The 26627-nt window shown below is 40.0% G+C and overlaps 1 protein-coding gene across 1 annotated transcript in view; it reads right to left on the bottom strand.

The window, feature by feature from the left end:
• The window catches only part of SYT10 (synaptotagmin 10), a 119309-nt gene extending 93176 nt beyond the window's left edge, over nucleotides 1–26133 (bottom strand). Inside the window, exon 1 of the mRNA XM_004006738.6 lies at nucleotides 25618–26133. Within this exon, the coding sequence (XP_004006787.1) occupies nucleotides 25618–25768 (151 nt within the window). The 5' untranslated portion in view covers nucleotides 25769–26133. The remainder of the gene's footprint in view (nucleotides 1–25617) is intronic.
• Between the last annotated feature and the right edge of the window lie 494 nt (nucleotides 26134–26627).

Here is a 26627-nt window from a genome sequence, read left to right as displayed (position 1 = left end):
CTGAAAGATGAACTCCCCTAGTCGGTAGGTGCCCAATATGCTACTGGAGATCAGGGGAGAAATAACTCCAGAAAGAATGAAGGGATGAAGCCAAAGCAAAAACAATACCCAGCTGTGGATGTGACTGGTGATAAAAGCAAGGTCCAATACTGTAGAGAGCAATATTGCATAGGAACCTGGAATGTCAGGTCCATGAATCAAGGCAAATTGGAAGTGGTCAAACAAGAGATTGGTAGTTTTATCTTTCTGTAATTAGTGAGGTAAAATGGTTCTGGTTTAATTCTTAATCTGTTGCTGATGAAAATCCATTCAGAAATTGAAATAATTCTAAGTTTTTATTGCTTCTTAGTTATATGAATGAAAATTAATTTTAACATGCTATGATATACAGAAACTAATTTTTCCTTCATTTTTCAATTGAAGCTAAAGCTACATTGATTATATTCTCTATTTATATTCCATTGGTGAGGAATGTGTGATCATATTTTATATTTTATAGTTTATTTTTAGCACTATAACTTGAATAAAAGAGAAAATATATATAATCAATATTCTTTCTGATTATTAACTACAATTTTAAAATGAAGGAAGCCTATGACTTGCTTCATAATCTTCTTATATTTTATGCCCCACTTATATATTTTTTCTGGATATTTTAACCCAGTTAACTTCTCCAGTGGCTAAGTTCTCTTCAGTTGGAGCCAAAGCCAAGATATAAGGAGACTGCAGGACAATGCAGGGTAGGAGAAAGAATACACACAGTTTTCAGTCTATAACTGAAAATACCCCCTGTTTTTAGGTTCTTTTATCCAACTTCAACGTGTGTGTGGGAGGAGGTGTGATTCACAAACCACCACCAATTTTCTGGATACCAACTGGGTGCTCTTAAAATTCAACTCTATTCTGATGTTTGACTACGTGGAGGTGGCATCAAATTCCACAGGTTAACGGCTCAGTCCCAACACACTGTCCCTCTCCCTTCTGATGCCAGTAGCAAACACAGGTTGTCAGCTGTGGGATTCTGACCAACTGCCAAAAGATTGGAGGTTCCCACCACCTACTCCTTAGGTTTGATTAATTTGCCAGACAAGCCTATAGAACTCAGGAAACTTGTTTATTTACCAGTTTATTAAAAGGAGATATAACTCAGGAATAGCCAGATTGAAGAGTTCATTGGGCAAAGTATTGAGAAAGCTCCCATGCCCTCTCAGAGCACACTGTTTTCAAATTTCTACATGCTTAACATAGAAGCTCTCAAACCCCATCCTCTGGGGTTTTGTTTGTTTGTTTGTTTTTTGTTTCTTTGAATCAATGAAGCATGTACATTTTTATTTTAAGAATTATTTGGCACCAGGTTTTTTAGGAAAGTGTTTGCTAAGTATGATGACTAAGATCCATGCACTAATATCTATGTACAAGCTTCTGATTTCCCACATGTCCTGTTGGCTACAAGGGCAGAAAGGACATTGTTCTCTGGCGACAGATTAGGCTTTGGTGGAGCCAGTTTAAGGTCACTTTTGGTAATAATCCCAAGGGCACAGGTATTACCTCAGTCATCAATTTAATAGATTCCAAATGAACCCTTAGCACAAAGACAAGGAGAGACGTCTCTTTCATTTCCAATGTTGTGATAAGCATTTCTGAAAATTCCAAAAATGATGTGGGCCACATGACTGTCAGAAATTGGCCTCTTTCTAGAGCCATTGCTGCAGCACTAAAATTGATGAGCAAATAAAGAGGAGAAAAATGTCATTTAATCTGAAAGAGTTTTTATAGAGGCTTCATGATACTGGCACGGCTAAGTAAAAAACTGGCCATTGGTTCAGCCTCCAACTGATTCAACTTCCAGCCCTTTTCCCCTCCCAGAAGTTCAGCAGGGGTGGAACAAAAGTCCCAATCCTCTAATCACATGGTTGATCTTCTGGAAAGCAGTACCCAACCTTAGCTGGGATCCAAAAGTCATGTCATTAACCTAACAAGACACCTTTATGGCTCTAGCCACTAAAGAAATTCTAAGGTTTTGGGGAGCTGTGAGCCAGGAACTGTGGATAAAGACTAAATATATATGCAAAATATCACATCTCTCTTCTCACTATTCTTGGTCATGTATTTCATCCAAACCAAATCACTTTTGAAAGTAAGCCTATACTATCAGTAATACCAGGATAGCAGGAATAAAGTTATTATTAATTTATATATTATATTATTATACAACTTAGATAAACTGTGCTCCTACCTCTTTTTTTAATATAAATTTATTTATTTATTAAATATAAATTTATTTAATTGGAGGTTTCCCCATCTACTTCCCATGAAGTGATGGGACCAGATGCCATGATCTTCATTTTCTGAATGTTGAGCTTTAAGTCAACTTTTCACTCTCCTCTTTCACTTTAATCAAGAGGCTTTTTAGTTCCTCTTCACTTTCTGCCATAAGGGTGGTGTCATCTGCATATCTGAGGTTATTCATATTTCTCCCAGCAATCTTGATTCCAGCTTGTGCTTCTCCCAGCCCAACGTTTCTCATGATGTACTCTGCATAGAAGTTAAATAAGCAGGGTGACAATATACAGCCTTGACGTACTCCTTTTCGTATTTGGAACCAGTCTGTTGTTCCATGTCCACTTCTAACTGTTGCTTCCTGACCTGCATATAGGTTTCTCAAGAGGCAGGTCAGGTGCTCTGGTATGCCCATCTGTTTCAGAATTTTCCAGTTTATTGTGATCCACACAGTCAAAGGCTTTGGCATAGTCAATAAAGCAGAAATAGATGTTTTTCTGGAACTCTCTTGCTTTCTTGATGATCCAGTGGATGTTGGCAATTTGACCTCTGGTTCCTGTGCCTTTTCTAAAACCAGCTTGAACATCTGGAGGTTCACAGTTCACGTATTGCTGAAGCCTGGCTTGGAGAATTTTGAGCATTACACGGAAATAGGTGGGGAAACAGTGGAAACAGTGTCAGACTTAATCTTTTGGGGGCTTCAAAATCACTGCAGATGGTGATTGCAGCCATGAAATTAAAAGACGCTTACTCCTTGGAAGAAAAGTTATGACCAACCTAGATAGCATATTGAAAAGCAGAGACATTACCTTGCCGACTAAGGTCCATCTAGTTAAGGCTATGGTTTCTCCAGTGGTCATGTATGGATGTGAGAGTTGGACTGTGAAGAAGGCTGAGCACCAAAGAATTGATGCTTTTGAACTGTGGCGTTGAAGAAGACTCTTGAGAGTCCCTTGGACTGCAAGAAGACCCAACCAGTCCATTCTAAAGGAGATCAGCCCTGGGATTTCTTTGAAGGGAATGATGCTGAAGCTGTAACTCCAGTACTTTGGCCACCTCATGTGAAGAGTTGACTCATTGGAACAGACTCTGATGCTGGGAGGGATTGGGGGCAGGAGGAGAAGGGGACGACAGAGGATGAGATGGCTGGATGGCATCACTGACTCGATGGCCATGAGTCTGAGTGAACACTGGGAGTTAGCGATGGACAGGGAGGCCTGGCGTGCTGCGATTCATGGGGCCACAGAGAGTCAGACACGACTGAGCAACTGAACTGAACTGAACGAAATATATGAATTAGGCACACTGAATGGGATCACTGAAGACTGTAAGCAACTTAATGTCAATTTAGGTAAGATGTTGGTGCCAAATTGGACAATTTACAAAATAATTTTCAGTTTTTTGAGGTTTGGAGGTTTCATAATTGTGGATAAGGGATTGTGGATATGTGTTTAGTTTACTTCTCCTAGTGTTCCCACCCTAAAAATAAACTCACTTCCTTTATTTACCTATTTTAGTGTTTAGTATATATCATACAGTCAAAAAATATTTATGGAGCTTCTGAAAACATATTTGGGGAATTATCTCAAAAGATATGCCTATGTACTTCAAGACAGCTGGATAATTAAGAGTTGAGTGATATGAAAGGAATATGCAGAAATTCTTATGCTAGGAAAATAGTATAATTATACTGTGAAATCATTTTGACCTGGGTTCAAATGCCAGCCCCACTACTGTGTGGCTTCGGGCAACTTGTTTAGACTTTAAGAATCTTAGTAAAATTGAGGAATTTACCTTTTTGTTTCATAGGAATGCTGTGAGTTTTAATATAAGGAAATGTATGTAAATTATTAATCATCATAGTTTGCAACAACTATGGGTAACAACATCATAGTAAGGGCAACAATGGGTTGTTACTGTTATCAACTTTTTTTTTTTCTTTAAACAAGAGTACCTAGGGGAAAGGAGGCATAGGTATGGAATGAGTATGGATTGAATGGTGATTCACAGATTAGTAAGAAGAGGAACATCTTCCAACGCTATTTGGTACTAAAAGGAGTGAATTTGTTTATATTAGAGACCAAAATTTCTAAAGAAAAATTATTTTTTCAGGAAGCTAATAAATAACATTCTATTTTCCTACCCAGTTGTGCTCAGAGAAACTGTTCAACCAGGTAGCAATTATATTAAAAGTGAGTATAAGCTTAGTTAGTCCAGTCGTTCAGTCGTGTCTGATTCTTTGTAACCCCATGCACGCAAGGCCTCCTTGGCCATCACTAACTCCCAGAGTTTACCCAAACTCATGTCCATTGAGTCAGTGATGCCATCCAACTATCTCATTCTCTGTCATCCCCTTCTCCTCCTACCCTCAATCTTTCCCAGCATCAGGATATTTTCAAGTGAGTCAGCTCCTCACATCAGGTGGCCAAAGTATTGGAGTTTCAGCTTCAACATCAGTCCTTCCAATGAACACCCAGGACTGAACTCCTTGCAGTACAAGGGACTCTCAAGAGTCTTCTCCAACACCACATTACAAAAGAATCAACTCTTCTTAGGTGTATTAGAAAGTTGACTTGCTAACATATCACCTTGAATTAATTAGACTTTCAGATACAGCCAGAAGCCTGGCTAGACAACCACAAGTATTCTCCATGAGTACTTGACCTTATAAAATTTATTACATGAAGCAGTAGAGAATATCCATCAATGAAGAGGGAAATAGATAAGTCATGTCTTAGGGATAGAGTAAGCTAAGATTCCATGATTATCTTATCTTGTAGCTTCTTCCATCCAGAAATGCAAAATGAGGGGAAAGGGCTCTTTCCACAACAAGAAAAAGTGAAAGGATTTACATTAATTAGAATTTCTTTGAGAAAAACAAAACTAAATTATAAAAACAAGCTTATTGCATTATACATTTTTACATTGCTTATTATTGCAATTATGACAAATAAGAGCATTTCAAAAACAAAACCAAGAGTTTAATTATTAGGTCTTGATGACATTTTTTTCAACAAAATTTGTTAAACAACATAAAGACTCTGACTATCAAAAGATTAATGGAGTTTAAAAAAGATTAAGGGAGGATTTGTGAGAATTTGTAAAGTCATCAAAATGTTTTTAAAAAAAATTTTAATGATTGTTTTTCAACATTTAACTATGACATAAAGGATGTTATGAGTTTGGACTTAGTTCAAATTGAAATATGTAGTCCCAGAAGCATTTTTATGCCAAGGTATGAAATGGTTAAATATGCATTTCATAAATAACACTCTGTCTGGGGAGAAAATAAAAGTGGAGACCAGATGAGAAGAAAAAAAATAGTTACTGATTTGAGTAGTCATCAGCTACCGATTAGAGTAGTCATCCACATAAGAGATGAGAGTATTTCTGAACAAGGGTGACTAAAATAGGAAAAAGAGCACATTTTAGAGGTATTTGACAAGGCAAGGGGCTTGTGAGAAGTGTGAAGATTGAAGAACAAGAATGTGATTCATTGGGAGACAAACAGGATGATGAAGTAAGGAAGACCATGACTTCAGCTATGTTGGGTTTAGACTATATATTAATAATAATACTCAACATGCAAGTAGAAATTTTGAGTAAGCTGTTGGTCATATATGACTGCAACTGAAGAAAAAATTGAAGGACTTCTTTAAACAGACGAATCTGAATCCATGACAAATAAGGTAAAAGCTCCTCAACAGAATCCTGAAGACATCAATAACTAAAGAAAGAAAGAGAAATTTAAAGAACAAAGAGCCTGCATATAAGACTGAGAAAGAGTAGAAGACTTATGAAAAAAATGAGGTCAAGTTGCTTTCATAGAAGTTTGGAGAGTATTTATAAAGTGATAAGTAGTATAAGAAGTTAAAATAAGTTCAATCAAAACTAAGGTAGATAAGTAAACATTAACTTAAACAAGTCTGCAGTGAATTCAATAAGACTAGTGCAGCAGAGACTGTTAATCAGATGAATGTAGTTTAATGAATGAACGAGAGTGAGGATGTGGATTCTGTGAGTATAGATAGTTCTTTCAAGATATTGTATTTAGGAAAGGAGGAAAGAATCACTTGTGGAATTGATGTTTTTAATTGGTGTTTTTAATTAAAATGTGCAATATTTCAGCATGGTTTATAATTTATGGGAAAATAGTACCAGATAAGGACAGAAAAAAATCAAGCAGAGTGAATAATTAACAATAAAGTCGCATAAAAGGTGATGATGGATGGAATCTGAAGCAAAGATCACTTCTCTCACTTCTTCCTTTTCAAGAAAAAGAGGATAGTTCTGAAATCAAATTTTATAGGTATAGGCAGGAATTCAAGAGAACTCTTGTTTATAGTTTTCTCTCCAAATAGGAGTTAGAGTCAACTGCCAGTTATTTTGGGATGTTGGAAAATAATTTGGAATATTTAAATACAGTGGGGAAATTTTGATATATGAACTTTAGAGAATAGGAGAAAATTGAATAGGAAAACATAGGACATCTGGTCAGAATTGAGGGTTCTTTTGCAACTGAAGACTAAGAGTGATACTAGCCTGCCTGGTTTTAAAATCTAAATATTCAGCTTCTTTGGTGTAGGAATAGAGAAGCAGATGAATTTATCCATGAATGAGCATCTTCTATCCTCCCAGAAAAATGTAATAAACCTCACAGGAGAAAGTGATTGCAATGATTACATGATGTATCATAAATACGATGTAATATTTATTGACAGGGAATACACCTGGAGGTAGAAAATTGAATGGAGTTTCCAAGTGCAAAAGAAGAAAGCATAGGAGCTTTTGGTTGGGGTTTGGAATATTTGGATTTATAATTCTAAAATAGTACTTTTAACATAATGACAAGTGTTTGGTCATGATCATGAAAGAAATGAAGTAAGGTGGAGATGAGATCACTGTAGGGAGATGAGTATGAATGGTTTTCCTTCTCCACACAGACTTTGATGTTACCCATTGTATAATGAATAAACTTGATGAGTAGGATCTCTGTAGCTCAAACTTTCAATGTCTCTGGATAATTAAAAATAATCCATTATATACCATTCATCCAATTATATCTTGGTAAGAATTGAAGTTAATGAAATTTCAAAAATTAAATTAGGCTCAAAGATAATCAGGTTTAATATTGCACAAACCCTGATTTGATTACATACATATGCATAACTATTGCTTCTACCACTATGTGTCTACTTATTTATCTGTCTGGCTGGCTGACTCTTCATCTCTGACTCATATGTAGCTATAAAGATCTTACTCTTTTATCATGCCTTAATATCTCAAAATAAAGTCAGAGAGTTCTGAAAAACACACACACACACACACACACACACTCTCATCAGAAAACATAATTAGCAAAAACATGCTAAGTCCTCATAAGCTTTTAATAAACCAGAATTTTGCTAATTTATAACATTTTCATGGTCTTAATTACTATAAATTGTAAATACTGTTAGGACTAAGTATGTATTATCCATGCAGATGGCTACAATGATGCAGAAAATCATAGACCAATTGCTAGTCTCTCGATTCCAATTACTACTGTACCACTGTTTTAAATTTAAAAATTCTAGTTCTTTAATTTCTCAAAATGTACAAATAAGTAACTTCTCAATTAATCAGAAATTATTTCTCTTTTTTTACAATATTGTATTGATTTTGCCATACATCAACATGAATCCACCACAGGTATACACGTGTTCCCCATCCTGAACCTCCCTCCCTCCTCCCTCCCTGTACCATCCCTCTGGGTCGTCTCAGTGCACCAGCTCCAAGCATCTAGTATCATGTATCGAACCTGGACTGGCTATTCATTTCATATATGATATTATACATGTTTCAATGCCATTCTCCCAAATCATCCCACCCTCTCCCTCTCCCACAGAGTCCAAAAGACTGTTCTAAACATCTGTGTCTCTTTTGCTGTCTTGCATACAGGGTTATCATTACCATCTTTCTAAATTCCATATATATGTGCTAGTATATTGTATTGGTGTTTTTCTTTCTGGCTTGCTTCAGTCTGTATAATAGGCTCCAGTTTCATCCACCTCATTTGGTTGTCCTCATTGTCCATATAGTCAAAGCTATGGTTTTTCCAATAGTCATGTATGGATGTGACAGTTGAACCACAAAGAAGGCTGAGCACCAAAGAATTGATGCTTTCAAACTGTGTTGGAGAAAACTCTTGAGAATCCCTTGGATTGCAAGGAGAGCAAACCAGTCAATCCTAAAGGAAATCAGTCCTAAATATTCATTGGAAGGACTGATGCTGAAGCTGAAGCTCCAATACTTTGGCCACCTGATGTTAAGAACTGACTCATTGGAAAAGACCCTGATTCTGGGAAAGATCAAGGGCAAGATAAGAAGGGGGTGACAGAGGATGAGATGGTTAGATGGCATCACTGACTCAATGGACATGAGTTTGAGCAAAGTTAGTTATACACAGGCAAGTCTGGTATGCTGCTGTTCATGGGGTTGCAAAGAGTTGGACAAGACTTAGTGACTAAGCAACAACAACAGTATGGTGTTATTATTATAATGCCACATAATTCTGATTTCTACAACAAGGGACCAAACTAATAGTAACAAACAAAATAGAAGTTTATTTCTCCCTCATTTAATTAATTGGTCCAGTATAAGCAAGTCAGTGTAAACACATCAGCTTAAGGTGTCTGGAATCCTGTTTTTTTTTTCATGTTTTTGCTTTCCTATTCAAAGGTTTTTGCCTCTTCCTTAAGGTCCAAGATGCAAGCTTACATGTCTACATTCCAGGCAGCTGGATGAAAAATAACAAGGGAGAAAGGAAGGTAATGGTGTGTCCTTTCATGTTAAGGGAAAAATCTAGAAGTAGTGCACATCACTGCTGCTAATATTCCAACAATCATAATTTAGTCATGCGATTGTACCAACCTATGTATGCTGAAAAAAGCTGTCCTTTTTAAAGTTTTTTTTTTTTTAATAATGCTGCCACATACCAAACTAAAAATAAAGGATTCTAATGCTGTGAAATAGAAAGGGGAAATGAATACTAGGAAACCAACTATCAGTCTCTTCCTCAACCATAAATCCAATACATAATCAACCAACCTATTACTATTGCAACAATGCCTCTTAAAATTCCCATTTTAATTGTTATTGACTTTTGCCTTTTTCTTGAATTTCAGTAAGTGATAGAAACTTTATATTATTATCATATTTAATTGATTTATAAAATGCATATTTTTAGACATTTAAGTTTTTGAAATCAGAATGTATCAGTATCAAAGACCTGTTACAAGACTAGTAGTAATTAAGTAAGTGTGTCGTAGTTTTCACTCTGTTTATGCTAAAGCAAATGCATCAGCATCAGAAGTCAAAGAATGAGTCTAAATGGCTTGGAAGAGAGTGTTGAGAAAATAGTGAAACATACACATAACCTTCATAACCCAAATTTTTGCTGGGTCAAATGAGTTTGGCAACATTGTCAGATTTAACATAACTTTACAGCTAGCTTTCAGTTCAGCTCAGTTCACTCACTCAGTTGTGCCCGACTCTGCGACCCCATGAATCACAGCACGGTAGGCCTCCATGTCCATCACCAGCTCCTGGAGTTCACTGAAACTCATGTCCATTGAGTCAGTGATGCCATCCAGCCATCTCATCCTCTATCATCCCCTTCTCCTCCTGCGTCCAATCACTCCCAGCATCAGAGTCTTTTCCAATGAGACAACTCTTTACATGAGGTGGCCAAAGTACTGCAGTTTCAGCTTCAGCATCAGTCTTTAAAATGAACACCAAGGACAGATCTCCTTTAGGATGGACTGGTTGGATCTCCTTGCAGTCCAAGGGACTCTCAAGAGTCTCCTCCAACCCCAAAGTTCAAAAGCATCAACTCTTCAGCACTCAGCCTTCTTCACAGTCAAACTCTCACATTCATATATGACCACTGGAGAAACCATAGCCTTGACTAGATGGACCTTTGTTGGAAAAGTAATGTCTCTGCTTTTGAATATGCTACCTAGGTTGGTCATAACTTTCCTTAAAAGAAGTAAGCATCTTTAAATTTCATGGCTGCAATTACCATCTGCACTGATTTTGGAACCCAGAAAAATAAAGTCTGACACTGTTTCCTTGTTTCCCCATTCATCTGCCATGAAGTGATGGGAACAGAGGCCATGATCTTAGATTTCTGAATGTTGAGCTTTACGCAAAGTTTTTCACTCTCCTCTTTCACTTTCATCAAGAGGCTTTCAAGTTCCTCTTCGCTTTCTGCCATAAGGGTGGTGTCATCTGCATATCTGAGGTTATTCATATTTCTCCCAGCAATCTTGATTCCAGCTTGTGCTTCTTCCAGCCCCCGTTTCTCATGATGTACTCTGCATATAACTTAAATAAGTAGGGTGACAATATACAGCCTTGACGTACTACTTTTCCTATTTGGAACCAATCTGTTGTTCCATGACCAGTTCTAACCGTTGCTTCTTGACCTGCATACAGGTTTCTCAAGAGGCAGGTCAGGTGGTCTGGTATGCCCATCTCTTTCAGAATTTTCCACATTTTATTGTGATCCACACAGTCAAAGGCTTTGACATAGTCAATAAAGCAGAAATAGACGTTTTTCTGGAACTCTCTTGCTTTTTCGATGATCCAGCAAATGTTGGCAATTTGATCTCTGGTTCATCTGCCTTTTCTAAAACCAGCCTGAACATCTGAAGTTAATGATTCAGCTGCAGATGAAGCCTGGCTTGGAGAATTTTGACCATTATTTTACTACCGTGTGAGATGAGTGCAATTGTGCAGTAATTTGAGCATTCTTTGTCATTGCCTTTCTTCGGGATTGGAATGAAAACTGACATTTTTCCAGTCCTGTAGCCTCTGCTGAGTTTTCCAAATTTGCTGGCATATTGAGTGCAGCACTTTCACAGCATCATCTTTCAAGATTTGAAATAGCTCCATTGGAATTCCATCACCTCCACTAGTTTATTCATAGTGATGCTTTCTAAAGGCCCACTTGACTTCACATTCCAGGATGTCTGGCTCTAGGTGAGTGATCACACCATCGTGATTATCTGGGTCATGAAGATCTTTTTTGTACAGTTCTTCTGTGTATTCTTGCCACCTCTTCTTAATATCTTCTGCTTCTGTTAGGTCCATACCATTTCTGTCCTTTATTGAGCCCATCTTTGCATGAAATGTTCCCTTGGTATCTCTGATATTCTTAAAACGATCTCTAGTCTTGCCCATTCTGTTCTTTTCCTCTATTTCTTTGCACTGATCACTGAGGTAGGCTTTCTTATCTCTTCTTGCTATTTTTTGGAACTCTGCATTCAGATGCTTATATCTTTCCTTTTCTCCTTTGCTTTTCACTTCTTTTCTTTTCACAGCTATTTGTAAGGCCTCCCCAGACAGCCATTTTGCTTTTTTGCATTTCTTTTCTATGGGGATGGTCTTGATCCCTGTCTCCTGTACAATGTCACGAACCTCATTCCATAGTTCATCAGGCATTCTATCTATCAGATCTAGGCTCTTAAATCTATTTCTCACTTCCACTGTATAATCATAAGGGATTTGATTTAGGTCATACCTGAATGGTCTAGTGGTTTTCCCCACTTTCTTCAATTTGAGTCTGAATTTGGCAATAAGGAGTTCATAATCTGAGCCACAGTCAGCTCCCGGGCTTGTTTTTGCTGACTGTATAGAGTTTCTCCATCTTTGCTTGCAAAAAATATAATCAATCTGATTTCGGTGTTGAGCATCTGGTGATATCCATGTGTAGAGTCTTCTCTTGTATTCTTGGAAGAGAATGTTTGCTATGACTAGTGCGTTCTCTTGGCAAAACTCTATTAACCTTTGACCTGCTTCATTCTGTACTCCAAGGCCAAATGTGTCTGTTACTCCAGGTGTTTCTTGACTTCCTACTTTTGCATTCCAGTCCTCTATAATGAGAAGGACAATTTTGGGGGGTGTTAGTTTTAAAGGTCTTGTAGGTCTTCATAGAACTGTTCAACTTCAGCTTCTTCAGCGTTACTGGTTGGGGCATAGGCTTGGATTACTGTGATATTGCATGGTTTGCCTTGGAAACAAACAGAATTCATTCTGCTGTTTTTGAGATTGCATCCAAGTACTGCATTCTGGTTTTTTCATGATGGCTCTTCTATTTCTTCTAAGGGATTCCTGCCTGCAGTAGTAGATATAATGGTCATCTGATTTAAATTCACCCATTCCAGTCCATCTTAGTTCGCTGCTTCCTAGAATGTCAACGTTCACTCTTGCCATCTGTTGTTTGACCACTTCCAATTTGCCTTGATTCATGGACCTGACATTCTAGGTTCCTATGCAATATTGCTCTTTACAGCATCAGACCTTGCTTCTGTTACCAGTCACATCCACAGCTGGGTATTGTTTTTGTTTTGGCTCCATCCCTTCATTCTTTCTGGAGTTATATCTCCACTGATCTCCAGTAGTATATTGGGCACCTACTGACCCGGGGAGTTCCCCTTTCAGTATCCTATCATTTTGCCTTTTCATGGGGTTCTCAAGGCAAGAAAACTGAAGTGGTTTGCCATTCCTTTCTCCAATGGACTACATTCTGTCAGACCTCTCCACCATGACCTGCCCGTCTTGGGTGGCCCCACACGGCATGGCTCAGTTTCATTGAGTTAGGCAAGGCTGTGGTCTGTGTTGGCTAGTTTTCCATGATTATGGTTTCAGTGTGTTTGCCTTCTAATGCCCTCTGCAACCTATCATCTTACTTGGGTTTTTCTTACCTTGGTGGTGGGGTATCTCTTCATGACTGCTCCAGCAAGCACAGCCGCTGCTCCTTAGCTTGGATGAGGGTTGTCTCCTCATGGCCACCCCTCCTGACCTCGGGCATGCAGTAGCTCCTCTCAGCTGCTCCTGTGCCAAGGCAGCCTGGCACTCCAATTATATAAGGGTGCTGCCTTCTGGATACCCATTCACCAGGCTTCTTTGACCCTGAGTAGATGTCCAGCAGACAAGGATGAGACACCTAGTCCCCAGACCTTTTGAAGGCCCCGCTCGTGAGTGAAAACTGAAGCACAGAGAGGGAGAGTGCAAAGCATGAGGTTTCCCAGCCCTGACAGCACCCCGAAAATGCTGCACCCAGAGCCTGAGCCTCATCCCTGGGAGGGCACCTGCCCCCTTGGCCTACTCGCTGACCCTGCAAGGCAGTGTGGCCGCCTCCTCCCGGGAGGTGCCTCTCAGACTCTCCAAAGAAAGACAAGCAGTCAGGGGTGGCTCAGAAGCTGTGATTTGGCCGTTTACCTCTTTAATACCTCCCCAGCCCCCAGAGCAGCCTCTCCAGGCTGGACAGCCCTCCACAGGCAGCCTGCTTGGGCCTGCGTCCCCAAGGAGGAAGGAGGGCTGGAACCCCAGGGGCTGTGCGGTGTGGCCCCGACCCTGTGGCCCCCAGAGCAGTCAGGACCCTGGCTCACCTGGACAGAGTGGCCCAGCTCTTCCTACTGACCAACATGCCGCTGGATCGCTGTGCTTCGCATCCGCTCCAGACTGCCCAGCAGAAAGTATTGTTAGCTAGCTTTAGAGCACAGCAACGCTAGTATTTGTATCCCTTTAGAACTCCTCTGGGACTTTGCGGTGGTGCTAGTGGTGGGAAAAAAAAAAAAAAAAACACTGCCTGCCAATGCAGGAGACAAGACCCAGCTTCAATCCCTGGGTCAGGAAGATATCCTGGGTCAGGAAGATTCCCTGGAGAAGGGCATGGCAACCCACTCCAGTTTTCTTGCCTGGAGAATCCCATAGGCAGAGGGGCCTGGCATGCTACAATGGGACTGCTAAGAGACATGACTGAAGCAACTTAGCGCACTAATGAATTCCTAGAAGGAAAAAAATGGATCATTACTACTCTTGACAGTATTTTTGATGCCATAGAGTCCAATAATGAGTGGATAAATGAAAGTATCACCATTCAGAAGAATCAGACTCAGTACTTTACATTTTAAATTATTTTAATCTATTTGTCTTTTATGTTTTCCTTTTTGTTGTTGTTTCGTTTCCCTTTTTATACTTGTACAGGAGTAATATATGATTTTTAAAATTTATGTGTGTTCTAAAAGAAATTTTTCCATAGGTGTAAACTAAAAATTCTGTGATGAAAAAGCACCAAGTCATAATTTAATTTTTGTACTCTTCTTTTGCTTATTTTCCTGGTGTAATATAAAATAATGGTGTGCCTTGTAATCAATAGCATCCTAAATTCAATGAAATAGTATTGTTAGGTAGGAAGTTAGGCATGAGCAACAAGAGGTGGCCTAACTGAAAAGAATGCAAGCTGATCTCTAAATCCCATTCCTGACAGGCCCAGGAGAGCTCACAGATATGCTACAAAATAACCCCAGGAACTTTTCCAATTCCTGCACAGGTACCCTAGGCACACAATGGATACAAACTAACCACAGGGACTTCCTTAAGTGACCTTAGGCTCCTAGGAGTCCGTTCAGTTCAGTTCAGTTCAGTCACTCAGTCTGTCCGACTGAGTGTCGACTCTTTGCGACCCCATGAATCGCAGCACGCCAGGCCTCCCTGTCCATCACCAACTCCCGGAGTTCACTCAGACTCACATCCATTGAGTCAGTGATGCCATCCAGCCATCTCATCCTCGGTTGTCCCCTTCTCCTCCTGCCCCCAATCCCTCCCAGCATCAGAGTCTTTTCCAATGAGTCAACTCTTCTCATGAGGTGGCCAAAGTACTGGAGTTTCAGCTTTAGCATCATTCCTTCCAAAGAAATCCCAGGGCTGATCTCCTTTAGAATGGACTGGTTGGATCTCCTTGCAGTCCAAGGAGTCCATTAGGTATTCATAAATATTCTATACATACACTCATCTGATTATAACAGACTGAATTATGGGAAAGACATGCACAATACAGTCTGTTGTTATATAACTTGCAACTGTCTATCAAAACAGTCTGCACCCATCTAGATGAATATATAAAAGCCCTATTATGCATGTGACCAGATACTGCCCCTTCCCTGATTGGCCCATTTGCATTTTGTACAGGGTAGAACCAAGAGGAGATAGGAAATATAAAAAGGGAAAGCCAAGAGGGATCGTGGCCACTACTTCAGGGTTGGCTTGTCCCCACATCTCAGGAGTGTACTATCCCTCGTCTGTTTAATAAAAAACCTCTCTGCTTGAGCTATAACTGAGCTGTAACCTTATCATTGTTTTGAATGCTTACTATGAAGATACAGGGGCTGAGAAATCCTGCCTGCTTGAGCTTTAATTAGTCTGCATTCCAAATCTGTGTTATGAGGAGACAAAAATCAAGGGAGAGAAATAAGCCTGCCTGACAGTATCAAGCATGGTATCAAATATCCTTAAATTAGCCAAATTTACTTTTAAATCTTTACATATATTCATAATTGAGTAAATAATTTATAATCTATTATTATATACTAACTCTACGTTAGTTATGTTAACTTGAGAAACTATGCACATTTAATGGTACCAGTACATTTTAATGTTTGGCACAGTGGCTTTCACATAGTAAGAGCTCAGTAAATATTTGTCGAAAAAAAGCATAATGCTAAAACTACCTCTCACGTATATTAACAACTCATATTATAATATATTCAAAATTATAATATATCACTTAATATTGTTTTGTTCACTATACTTATAAATGTGTGACTATTTAAACACAACTAAAGGAACAATGGCATCTGGTCCCGTCTCTTCATGGGAAATAGATGGGGAAACAGTGGAAACAGTGTCAGACTTTATTTTTTTGGACTCCAAAATCACTGCAGATGGTGATTGCAGCCATGAAATTAAAAGACGCTTACTCCTTGGAAGAAAAGTTATGACCAACCTAGATAGCATATCCAAAAGCAGAGACATTACTTTGCCGACTAAGGTCCGTCTAGTCAAGGCTATGGTTTTTCCAGTAGTCATGTATGGATGTGAGAGTTGGACTATGAAGAAGGCTGAGTGCCGAAGAATTGATGCTTTTGAACTGGGGTGTTGGAGAAGACTCTTGAGAGTCCCTTGGACTGCAAGGAGATCCAACCAGTCCATTCTGAAGGAGATCAGCCCTGGAATTTTTTTGGAAGGAATGATGCTAAAGCTGAAACTCCAGTACTTTGGCCACCTCATGTGAAGAGCTGACTCATTGGAAAAAACTCTGATGCTGGGAGGGATTGGGGGCAGGAGGAGAAGGGGATGACAGAGGATGAGATGGCTGGATGGCATCACTGACTCGATGGATATGAATCTGAGTGAACTCCGGGAGTTGATGATGGACAGGGAGGCCTGGCATGCTGCGATTCATGGGGTCGCAAAGAGTCGGACACGACTGAGCAACTGAACTGAGCTGAAAGGAACAATGGATACTGAGGAGAAAACAACGTTCCTCATTGTTAAATTAAAATAACCTTGCAGTATGGACAAACTTACAAGTTTTTAAAAGCTATCATGTTCTCTATTCAATAACAGAATATTTAACAGTAGATTATAACACTTTGGGACCCATCTGAATGGAAAAAAGTTAATATCAGTTCCTTTTTCCCTCACCACTCCCTCTAGATGATTTTATCTTTTAGCTCTTAGGCCATCACAGCACAATTCCAGGAAAGAATTAATATATTATATATTGCTTTACTTTCTGACAGTCTACCTAAGCTATGTTAATGTCAGCTCCTACAGCTTCAGTGGTCACTAGGATATTTAATATTGTGAGGGATTGGGTATTATACCAACAGAGGAAATTGATGTTGTTCTAGTGTGCTTTTGCACCATGGATGGCCCCAGGATCTCTTTTTATGACTACTTTTTGTTGAGCCTAGCACAGGATCTATAGAGCCCAGCATTGTTATCCTAGCCACATCATTAATTAGTTGTGATTGAGGGGAAGTTGCTAACTTTTTCTGCCTTAGTTTTCACAACTGCAAAATGATCATTTCTAGTTCTTACTGGAATGACTAACAGCAGTTTGAATAATAATATGATTATTTTTCCTATGCTACTTTTTACATAAGCAAATGAACAGACTTTCCTTTTACTATTGTGAATGGGTATACTAAACAGACATTCCCATTTTTCTAGAACTTCAATAAGTTCAATATATTTATTATGTAACACATAAGTTGAGCCGTGGAGTCATAGTTCTACCTGAATACACTCAGGAAGTGAATGGACATCCAAAGTTCAGTTACTTTGAGTATGTTGCTTATCATATTCTAGCTTGTAAATGCCTAAGTGCTCTAATTTTTGCCATTATCATAAAACTAAATAAGTGGTATATTATCTACATAGAATATTGTATTGGACACCATAGACACAAAGACACAAATATATACAACTTAGTTTCAGAAATTCAAAATTGAAGTTAAAAAATGACTTATATACAAAGTACATCATGTGAAATGCCAGGCTGGATGAAGCAGAAGCTGGAATCAAGATTGCTAAGAGAAATTCCAATAACCTCAGATATGCTGAGGACACCACCCTTATGGCAGAAAGCGAAGAGGAACTAAAGAACCTCTTGATGAAAGTGAAAGAGGAGAGTGAAGAAGTTGGCTTAAAACTCAACATTCAAAGAACTAAGATCATGGCATCCAGTCCCATCACTTCATGGCAAATAGATGGGGAAACAATGGAAACAGTGAGAAACTATTTGGGGGGGCTCCAAAATCACTGCAGATGGTGACTGTAGCCATGAAATTAAGAGACACCTGCTCCTTGGACAAAACACTATGACAAACCTAGACAGAGTATTAAAAAGCAGAGACATTACTCTGCTGACAAAGGCCCCTATAATCAAAGCTATGGTTTGATTTTTCCAGTAGTCATGTATGGATGTAAGAGTTGGACCATAAAGAAAGCTAAGCACCAAAAATTGATGCTTTTGAACCATGCTGTTGGAACACTCTTGAGAATCCCTTGGACTGCAAGGACAGCAAACCAGTCTATCCTAAAGGAAATCAGTCCTGAATATTCACTGGAAGGACTGATGCTGAAGCTGAAAGCTCCGATCCTTGGCCACCTGATATGAAGAACTGACTCACTGTAAAAGATCCTGATGCTGGGAAAGTTTGAAGGCGGGAGGAGAAGGGGACAACAGAGGATGAGATAATTGGATGGCATCACCAACTGGATGGACGTGAGTTTGAGCAAGCTCCAGGATTTGGTAATGGACAGAGAAGCCTGGCATGTTGCAGTCCACAGGGTCACAAAGAGTCGGACACGACTGAGTGACTGAACTGAACTGAGTTTCAGAAGGGATTGGGAGGTGATTAAATAGCACCCACTGTTATACACTTAAGGATATTGAGGCTTCTTGAGGATAAAGTCGTTAATTCAATTATTCATTCTCTCAGTATCCAATAAATATTTATTGAAACTCTTAACAAGCCATAGTTTTTTTCTAGGCACTGAGGATAAAACAATAAACAACCCACTGCCCCCAAAGTGTTTACAGCCTATTCAATTAATGTCGTCAACAGAATAAAAGGTAGATCAGGAAAAACATAGTTATATTTTCAAAATATAGATAATTGAAATTGAAATTGTAAAGTCCATTAAACATTTATGATAATGTTCATTTTCTGACAACTTTTTAGACAAAAACAATTTGTAAATAAATGCAGATATATTCCCAATAATGACAATTTTCCTCCATAGAACAAGATTACAATGATGATTAAATTTTAAAGAAAATCTGATTTGGCTAGAATGAACAGCTATATACTCTGTATATTGAATTGCTCTTGAAAGAATCATATTTCTGAAATTCACAGCTCATATAGAGAGGAAACACAGATCTTAATTTGTCTCAAAGTGGAAAAAAGTTTAAGGCAAAAAATAAATCATGGCAATACTGCCAAAATATTGATATCTCACAGTGAAGAGTACTGGATGTTTGCTGATACTTGCTTGGCCTTTGAAGCCAAGGTAGTCATCCATTTGCCTAGAAGCAACTGAGACCAAGCACAATATGTGCTGAAGATCATGTAAATATGAGACTAGAAATAGTAGAAGCTGGCCATTCTTCAGTGGAGTATCAATATGGAAAAGGAAAAAACCCTCTAGTGCATCCTTCTTCAAATGTGCCTACAGGTTTTAATTCACTGTGGTTCAGTTACTTTTTGAAACCTACAACGCTCAAGGATTTCTACTAATCCTAACATGCCTACTATGTTTCTAAACTGTAATTCTTTATACAATCATTAGAATGGGTAAAACTCATTACTACTAGTGATACAAAATAATTAAATTAATTGGGTAATCATTTGCTTTCTATGTGTAGAGAAAACCCATAGAGTCCTTTTACTCATTTTAAACTATGACAGACTTAAAATGCCTTATTCTCAGAGGAAATCATGTTATTTTAATTTTTTACTTAGCCATCTCTGTTTTTATTAGTCAAGTAACTTCAACAAAAGTGTTTGCCATATAAATACCTACTTGTTCCCACATCTTAAGAAAATGAAGAACACACATATGAATTTAGAAGAATTTGTTTACATTTTTATTTTAGAATTCTAGTACTAAATTAAAAGTGTAAAATGTAAATTTAAAACATTGAAGAATTAAATGTTCATATAAAATTTTCAAATTATGGTTAGGTCTGCACAATTGTGATGTGACTATGAGTTTAAGGGGGTTTGATTAGCTGCATTTATGAGGTCTTCTCAAGTAATGAAATTTCCTAAAATCTCACAAGCATTTGGATATGGAGCAGCAATTAAAGACCAGAAATGAACTCAAATCCAGTTCAAGAAATATTATGTATATTCAGTCACAGTATACATGAAAAATTACATTTAAGGCAATAGGCCAATATACTGTTTTGTATTTTCCCTGAGTATTAGAGTATTAAGTTATATTTTATGTTAATGAATTTAGTGGGTGACCTGTCTATTTTGGAGGGGGAGAATCAGTGGGAAAAAGACTGCAAAAATCTGATTTTCTAAAAAACTGCACACAATGAACTTTCTAGTGTACTAGTAATGTTGACATCAATAATATCTCTGAAAAAAACTTTGTCAAAAGAGTAAATTAACCAGTATTGCCATCTGCAGTTAAGTTACGGTAAAGTTTACTAAAATATAGAACCTGTCAACTTGACTGCTTGATTCTCAAGTCAATAACATTATCACCGCTTCTGCTACTGCTATTGCAGTAAATGGTAAAGAGAATGGTGATGCCTGTTCTTTGTTGGTATTTAAAAAAAAAAAAACAGTAGAAGAATATTTTATTTCTATATGTGACTCATGACTTCTTTAAGGTAGAGTAACTTTAGGCTTCGGAGAAGGCAATGGCACCCCACTCCAGTACTCTTGCCTGGAAAATCCCATGGGTGGAGGGAGCCTGGTGGGCTGCCATCTATGGGGTCACAAAGAGTCGGACATGACTGAAGCGACTTAGCAGCAGCAGCAACTTTAGGCTTACAGTCAGTCTTCTGTATCCATGTTTCACATCCATGCAATCAATCACCCACAGGTTGAAAGTATTTTTAAAAATTCAGGAAGTTTAAAAAAATTTGGATTGTCAAACAGGTAACTATCTACATTGCCTTTATATAGGTCTTCCTTGGTGGCTCAAATGAAAGAAAATCTGCCTGCAACGCTGGAGACCCAGGTTCAATTCCTGGGTCAGGAAGATCCTCTAGAAAAGGGAATGGTAACCCACTTCAGTAATCTTGCCTGAGAAAACCTATGGACAGAGGAGCCTGGATCCCATGTCCTCAGTCCATGGGATCAAAAAGAGTCAGACATGGCTGAGCGCCAAATGAATGAGTGACATATCATTTACCTTGATTTAGACGTTGTTGTTCAGTCACTCAGTCGTGTCTCTTTTTTTTGTGACCCCATGGGCTACACATGCCGGGCTTCCCTGTCCTTTACCATCTCCCAGAGCTTGCTCAAACTCAGGTCCATTGAGTCGATGATGCTATCCAACCATTTCATCCTCTGTTGTTCTCTTCTCCTCTTGTCTTCTATCTTTCCAGGCATTAGGGTCTTTTCCAATGAGTCAGCTCTTCACATCAGATGGCCAAAGTATTGGAGCTTCAGCTTCAGCATCAATCCTTCCAAAGAATATTCAGGATTGATTCCCTTTAGGATGGACTGATTTGTTCTCCTTGCAGTCCAAATGACGCTCAAGAGTCTTCTCCAACCCCACAGTTTAAAAGCATCAATTCCTCAGCGAATTGATGGTCCAACTCTCACGGCCATATGTGAGGGCTTCCCTGATAGCTCAGTTGGTAAAGAATCTGCCTGCAATGTAGAACACCCCAGTTTGATCCCTGGGTTAGGAAGATCTGCTGAAGAAGGCTAGGCTACCCACTCCAGAATTCTTGGACTTCCTTTGTGGCTCAGATGGTAAAGAATCCACCCACAATGTGGGAGACCTTGGTTTGATCCCTAGGTTGAGAAAATCCCCTAGAGAAGGGAAAGGCTACCCACTTCAGTATTCTGGCCTGGAAAATTTCATGGACTACAGTCCATGTGGTAGCAAAGAGTCAGACATGACTGAGTGACTTTCACATGCTGGAAAAATCATAACTTTGATTATATGGACCTTTGTCAGCAGAGTAATGTCTCTGTTTTTTAATACTCTGTCTAGGTTTGTCATAGCTTTTCTTCCAAGGAACAAGCATCTTATAATTTCATATATGCAGTCACCATCTGCAGTGATCTGGAGCCCAAGAAAATAAAGTCTTTCACTATTCCCCCATCTATATGCCATGAAGTGGGCTTCCCTGGTGGCTCAGCTAGTAAAGAATCCCCCCCCCCCCAGTGCAGGAGACCTGGGTTCAATCCCTGGGTTGGGAAGAGCCCCTGGAGAAGGGAAAGGCTACCCATTCCAGTATTCTGGCCTGAAGAATGCCATGGACTGTAGAGTCCATGGAGTCGCAAACAGTCAGACACGACTGAGCAACTTTCATTTCATTTTTTCATGCCATGAAGTGATGGGACCAGATGCCATGATCTTAGGTTTTTGAATGTTGAATTTTAAGCCAGCTTAAATTTTTTCACTCTCCTCTTTCACCTTCATCAAGAGGTACTTATAATACCTTGATGCAGGTATTATATACATCAAGAAGATGAAGAGGTATTAGAAGTACCTCTTGATGATTTAGGTATTAAAGGTAATCTAGTGATTATTTAAAGTATATGGGAGGAAGTGCTATAGCAAATACTACAGCATTTTATGTAAGGAACTTGAGCATCATAAATCTTGGTATCTGGGGGGCCTCCTGGATTCAATCCCCCAAGGAGACCAAGAAAGCCCTGTACCTGAACTTCTCTCCCCCAACCCCTGCATTAAGGAATCTAAAATCCTGCACAATCTGGAAGCTTGCAATTGTCGTTGCAACCTTAGAATAACTGGCACCATCTGGGCAGTGCTGAAAGTAAAAAAACCATCTTCTATTCAATGTCCATGTCCTCTTACCATAATGTGTTTCTCATTAAACAGTGAGTCAAGTATCACTTACTAGAACAAGTGCATAAGAAAATCTACTACAAAGAACAAGGTGAGGCTGAGTAGCTAATTAATATAGCTAAAGATTTGATAATTAATCTTTGATACATTTCATAGATATCTATTAGTAACAGGAGCTTATTTGCAGATTATTTTACTTTTAATTGTTGTATGGATTTACAAATGGAAAGTGTGAAACAAGCTTCTGCATCCTTATATCTCATACACAACCTAGAAGGATATCTTTTTCAGTGGTAATCATTCAATAAATATTCATATATTAAATTGAATACCCAATGTGAATAGTACATATTTTCACTTAAAGGAAGAAAAATACCCATGTAATTGTTTGAGATTTGGTTTTGCTCCATTTTTGTTCCCAGGCACAAATCTAAAAGGAATTAGGATTACAATTACTTCCTATAATGCTTAGAAGAAGTTCAGAATTCTCTCTACAATTCATATGTTGTGTTTTACCTTAAGCTGTGCTGAGCTAGGTTGCTTCAGTTATGTCTGACTCTTTGAGACCTAGGGACTGTAGCCCAAGAGGCTTCTCTGTCCATGGGATTCTCTAGGCAAGAATATTGGAGTGGGTTGCTGTGCCCTCCTCCACGGGATCTTCCAGACCCATATCTCCAGCATCTCTTGCACAGCAGGCAGATTCTTTATCCACTGAGCCACCTGGGAAGCCCACCTGAAGGCCATAATTGTGTATCTATAAAGATTTAAAAGCTAGTATTTGGCTTCCAGTCTTCAGATTTTCCTCATTACTAGCCAATCTGAGGACCAGAAAACCACTATTTGCTGTATGATCACAAGGGGTGGGGGTGGGGTGGAGTGGAAATCAGGAGTTTTATCCACAGCATCAACTATTAAATGACCAAAGTTCAGATCTTTTAAATACTCTCATTTCTTTCACTGCACTTCCATCTCTGAGTCTTATCTTTAGCATGTGTATCATCAGACATTTCAGAACAACTTATCCAATTACCACAGAAGTCTTTAAGTTCGAAATATTTTGAGTGTTTACCTCATAATGAGCAACTATACACAAGACAAGCATATATGTAATATTCAGCCAGTGCCTTCAACTTAGTAGTTGAATTTCACACACTCCTAGAAATGTAACACCTGCTGAACAAATGGAAAAGACTCTGCTGTGTTTATTAAAATTCACAAAATGTCTATGTTTCTAGCATATGTACAGCAGCAATTATGTATCATTCCTCTCCAGAGCCCAAGTAGCAACATCTCCTCAGGTTCTGCCAAGGGCGGACAGAAGCCTCTCTTGGTTCCTGTTGTCATGATCAGAGAATTTTTTTTTAATTAATTAATTTATTTTTTTAATTTTAAAATCTTTAATTCTTACATGCGTTCCCAAACATGAACTCCCCTCCCACCTCCCTCCCCATAACATCTCTCTGGGTCATCCCCATGCACCAGCCCCAAGCATGCTGTATCCTGAATTTTTAAAAGTACAAATATTCCACTTAAATAATGGTATTGTAAAGGTTAAAACACATTTGTTCGCCACCTCCCTCCTTTCTCTCTTTGTCTTTGGTGGTAGTGGATGGGGAGCCCACGAACTGTGCCTTCCTTGTCTCCTTCCTAGCATACAGGGTTCTCCACTGTTAACGTTCCACGCTGAGCTAAGGTCCAGCTCTCATCTGTTGCCCTAACTACCCTCAACCCACGAGGTCCCTCAAGAAGACTAAAATGACAGGCCAGTAAAAGGAAAGAAACAAACCCTACAGAAGGAATGACAATCTTCCAGCCCGATAACGAAAATCCCCAAACCTGTGTTCATCTCCCAAAACTATGTGGACTCTCTTCCATGGCACCCTTAACTCGGCCTGCAACTCCAGGGATCCAGCTAGACCCCATCAATGGCGCAATAGGCTACACAAACTTTAGAGCGCAGGTGGTTACAAATCCTTTCCCTCCAGGCATCACCCCTGCGTGGCTCTGCTATGCTCCACATTCCTTTTGAAAAAAATCTGTTACCTGAGGCTTCTTTCCACCTTCAGATTTCTAAAGGTCCGTGTACCTCCTCCATCCCACCCCGTTTTTCACCCCCAAGTTTGTTGACGGGACAGAGAGGATGCCTGTATTAAGGGCTATATGAGCACATGTGTAGAAAGCATTTATAAACCTTTCCTTCTTCCACTTAAATCTGTTTGTCCTCTAAGCCTTAATTGTTGCCTCGAAAAATGGGGTTGATCATCCCCGCTGTTGGCCCAACGTTGTCAAGAAGCCCTAGAGTTTCATATATATTAAAGGGTTTTGCACACTGTCAAATGCCAACATGACATTGGTTGCGGGGTATCCCTACCGGGCTCCTTTCTGTTCTCGGGGACCAACGCAGCCCCATTTCCAAGGCGTTTTTTTGTTTGCTTGTTTTGTTTTGTTTTTGCGTCTAAGTACGGATTCTTCGGCCTGGCCCCTTCCCCAAGCCGCGACCCGCCACCTGCGGGACAAAAGCGAAGGCAGCAGAGTCCCGGTGGCAAATGGTCCCCGCGGGCAGCGCTCGGCTAATGATCTGGACGCCGCGGCCCGCGCTCTCCTCTCCTCTCCGGGAGCGAAATGGGAGGCGTGCGAGAGCTCAGAGAAAGAGGGTACAGGAGCCTAGGAGCGAGAAACGGCGGCAGCGGGTACGAAACCGACCAGAGAAGTGGAAGAACCCGGACAAATGGAGGTAAGAAGATAAAATCGGAACAGTCCACACTGGAAGTCGCCAGGCGCTAACCAAAGGAGACGGGTAAGATAGGAAGGCTAGGCGTCCTTTAGAAGTCCCCGCGCCGCGCGGAAGGCGCAGGACCCAGGAGCTTAGGACCCAGAGCGCGAGTCCCCTAGGACTGCGAGGTCGCGAGCGGAGCCCTCCCCAGTTACCTGTGTTACTTCCGCCTTGGTTGCCCCCGTCAGGGGGGAAGATGCTCGAGCATTTCTCCCACTCCACCTGGCCCGCGAAGCACAGCTCCGTGACGATGTGCAGCGCCTTTTGGCACAGGCTGCTCACTCCGTCCTCCTTATGGAAACTCATCGTTTGGCCTCGTTTCTCCTAGATAGCCTTTCGTTCCCCTTCCAGTTACCTCTGTGCTGACCCCTCTAGCGCCCTAAGCCATATCCCGCCTTCGGAGACTTTGGCCCAAGAGCGCGCAGCTAAGAGGCGACAACTCTTAGGAGCCCCAAGTTGGGCCCATGGCGGGAGCAGAGGGCTCCAGGGAAGGTGGAGAGGCTGGGGCAGGAATTAGAGCTAGGCGCAGGCGGCGGCGAGGTTATTGCTAACTCTCAGGCCGCGCGAACGAGCCCAGGCAAGCCAGAGAGACCTGGCATGGAGAGTGGAGGGGAGCGCGGGGAGACGTAAAAAATCTAAAGCCCTTCACTTGCAGAAACGTTTGTGTTTCTGGAGGGTGCCTGACGACTGCGCGTCCAATCGCAGCCTGGCGCGGGTCTGGTGACCCCTTCTTTAGTCAACGGGGGAAGCGGGAGACAACAGAGGAGGCGCCGCCGGGCGCCCTTGCTGGGTTTTCCTGCTAAGGCCAGAGATGCTCTTCTGGCGCGCAGGTTGGTGAGAAATCTTGGTTTTCTGGATACCTTTCCCAGCCTCCGTACCCCACCCCCCCCCCACCAAAACTCCTCTTGATTACAGATGTGCTCTGATTCTATAATACTTTTCTTTAAAAGATCATGCCAACTGAAAACAAACTGGAAAAGTTAACGAAATACCTGGTAGATGAGCGATCAAACCAGACGTCTACAGAAAGAAAAAAAGACATCCCGGGAAAGCATTTTACAAATGACATCTTTTTTCTTTTTGATTTCTAACTATGATTGTTTAGAAACAGAATATTCAACCTAAGAGCTCTTCTTACTACTAATAGTAAAATTCTCCATGAGGT

This window comes from Ovis aries, chromosome 3, assembly GCF_016772045.2.
Source record: "Ovis aries strain OAR_USU_Benz2616 breed Rambouillet chromosome 3, ARS-UI_Ramb_v3.0, whole genome shotgun sequence".
Classification (NCBI taxonomy): domain Eukaryota; kingdom Metazoa; phylum Chordata; class Mammalia; order Artiodactyla; family Bovidae; genus Ovis; species Ovis aries.
The sequence above is the reverse complement of the archived record's forward strand: the minus strand, read 5'-3'. Positions and strand labels throughout refer to the sequence as shown.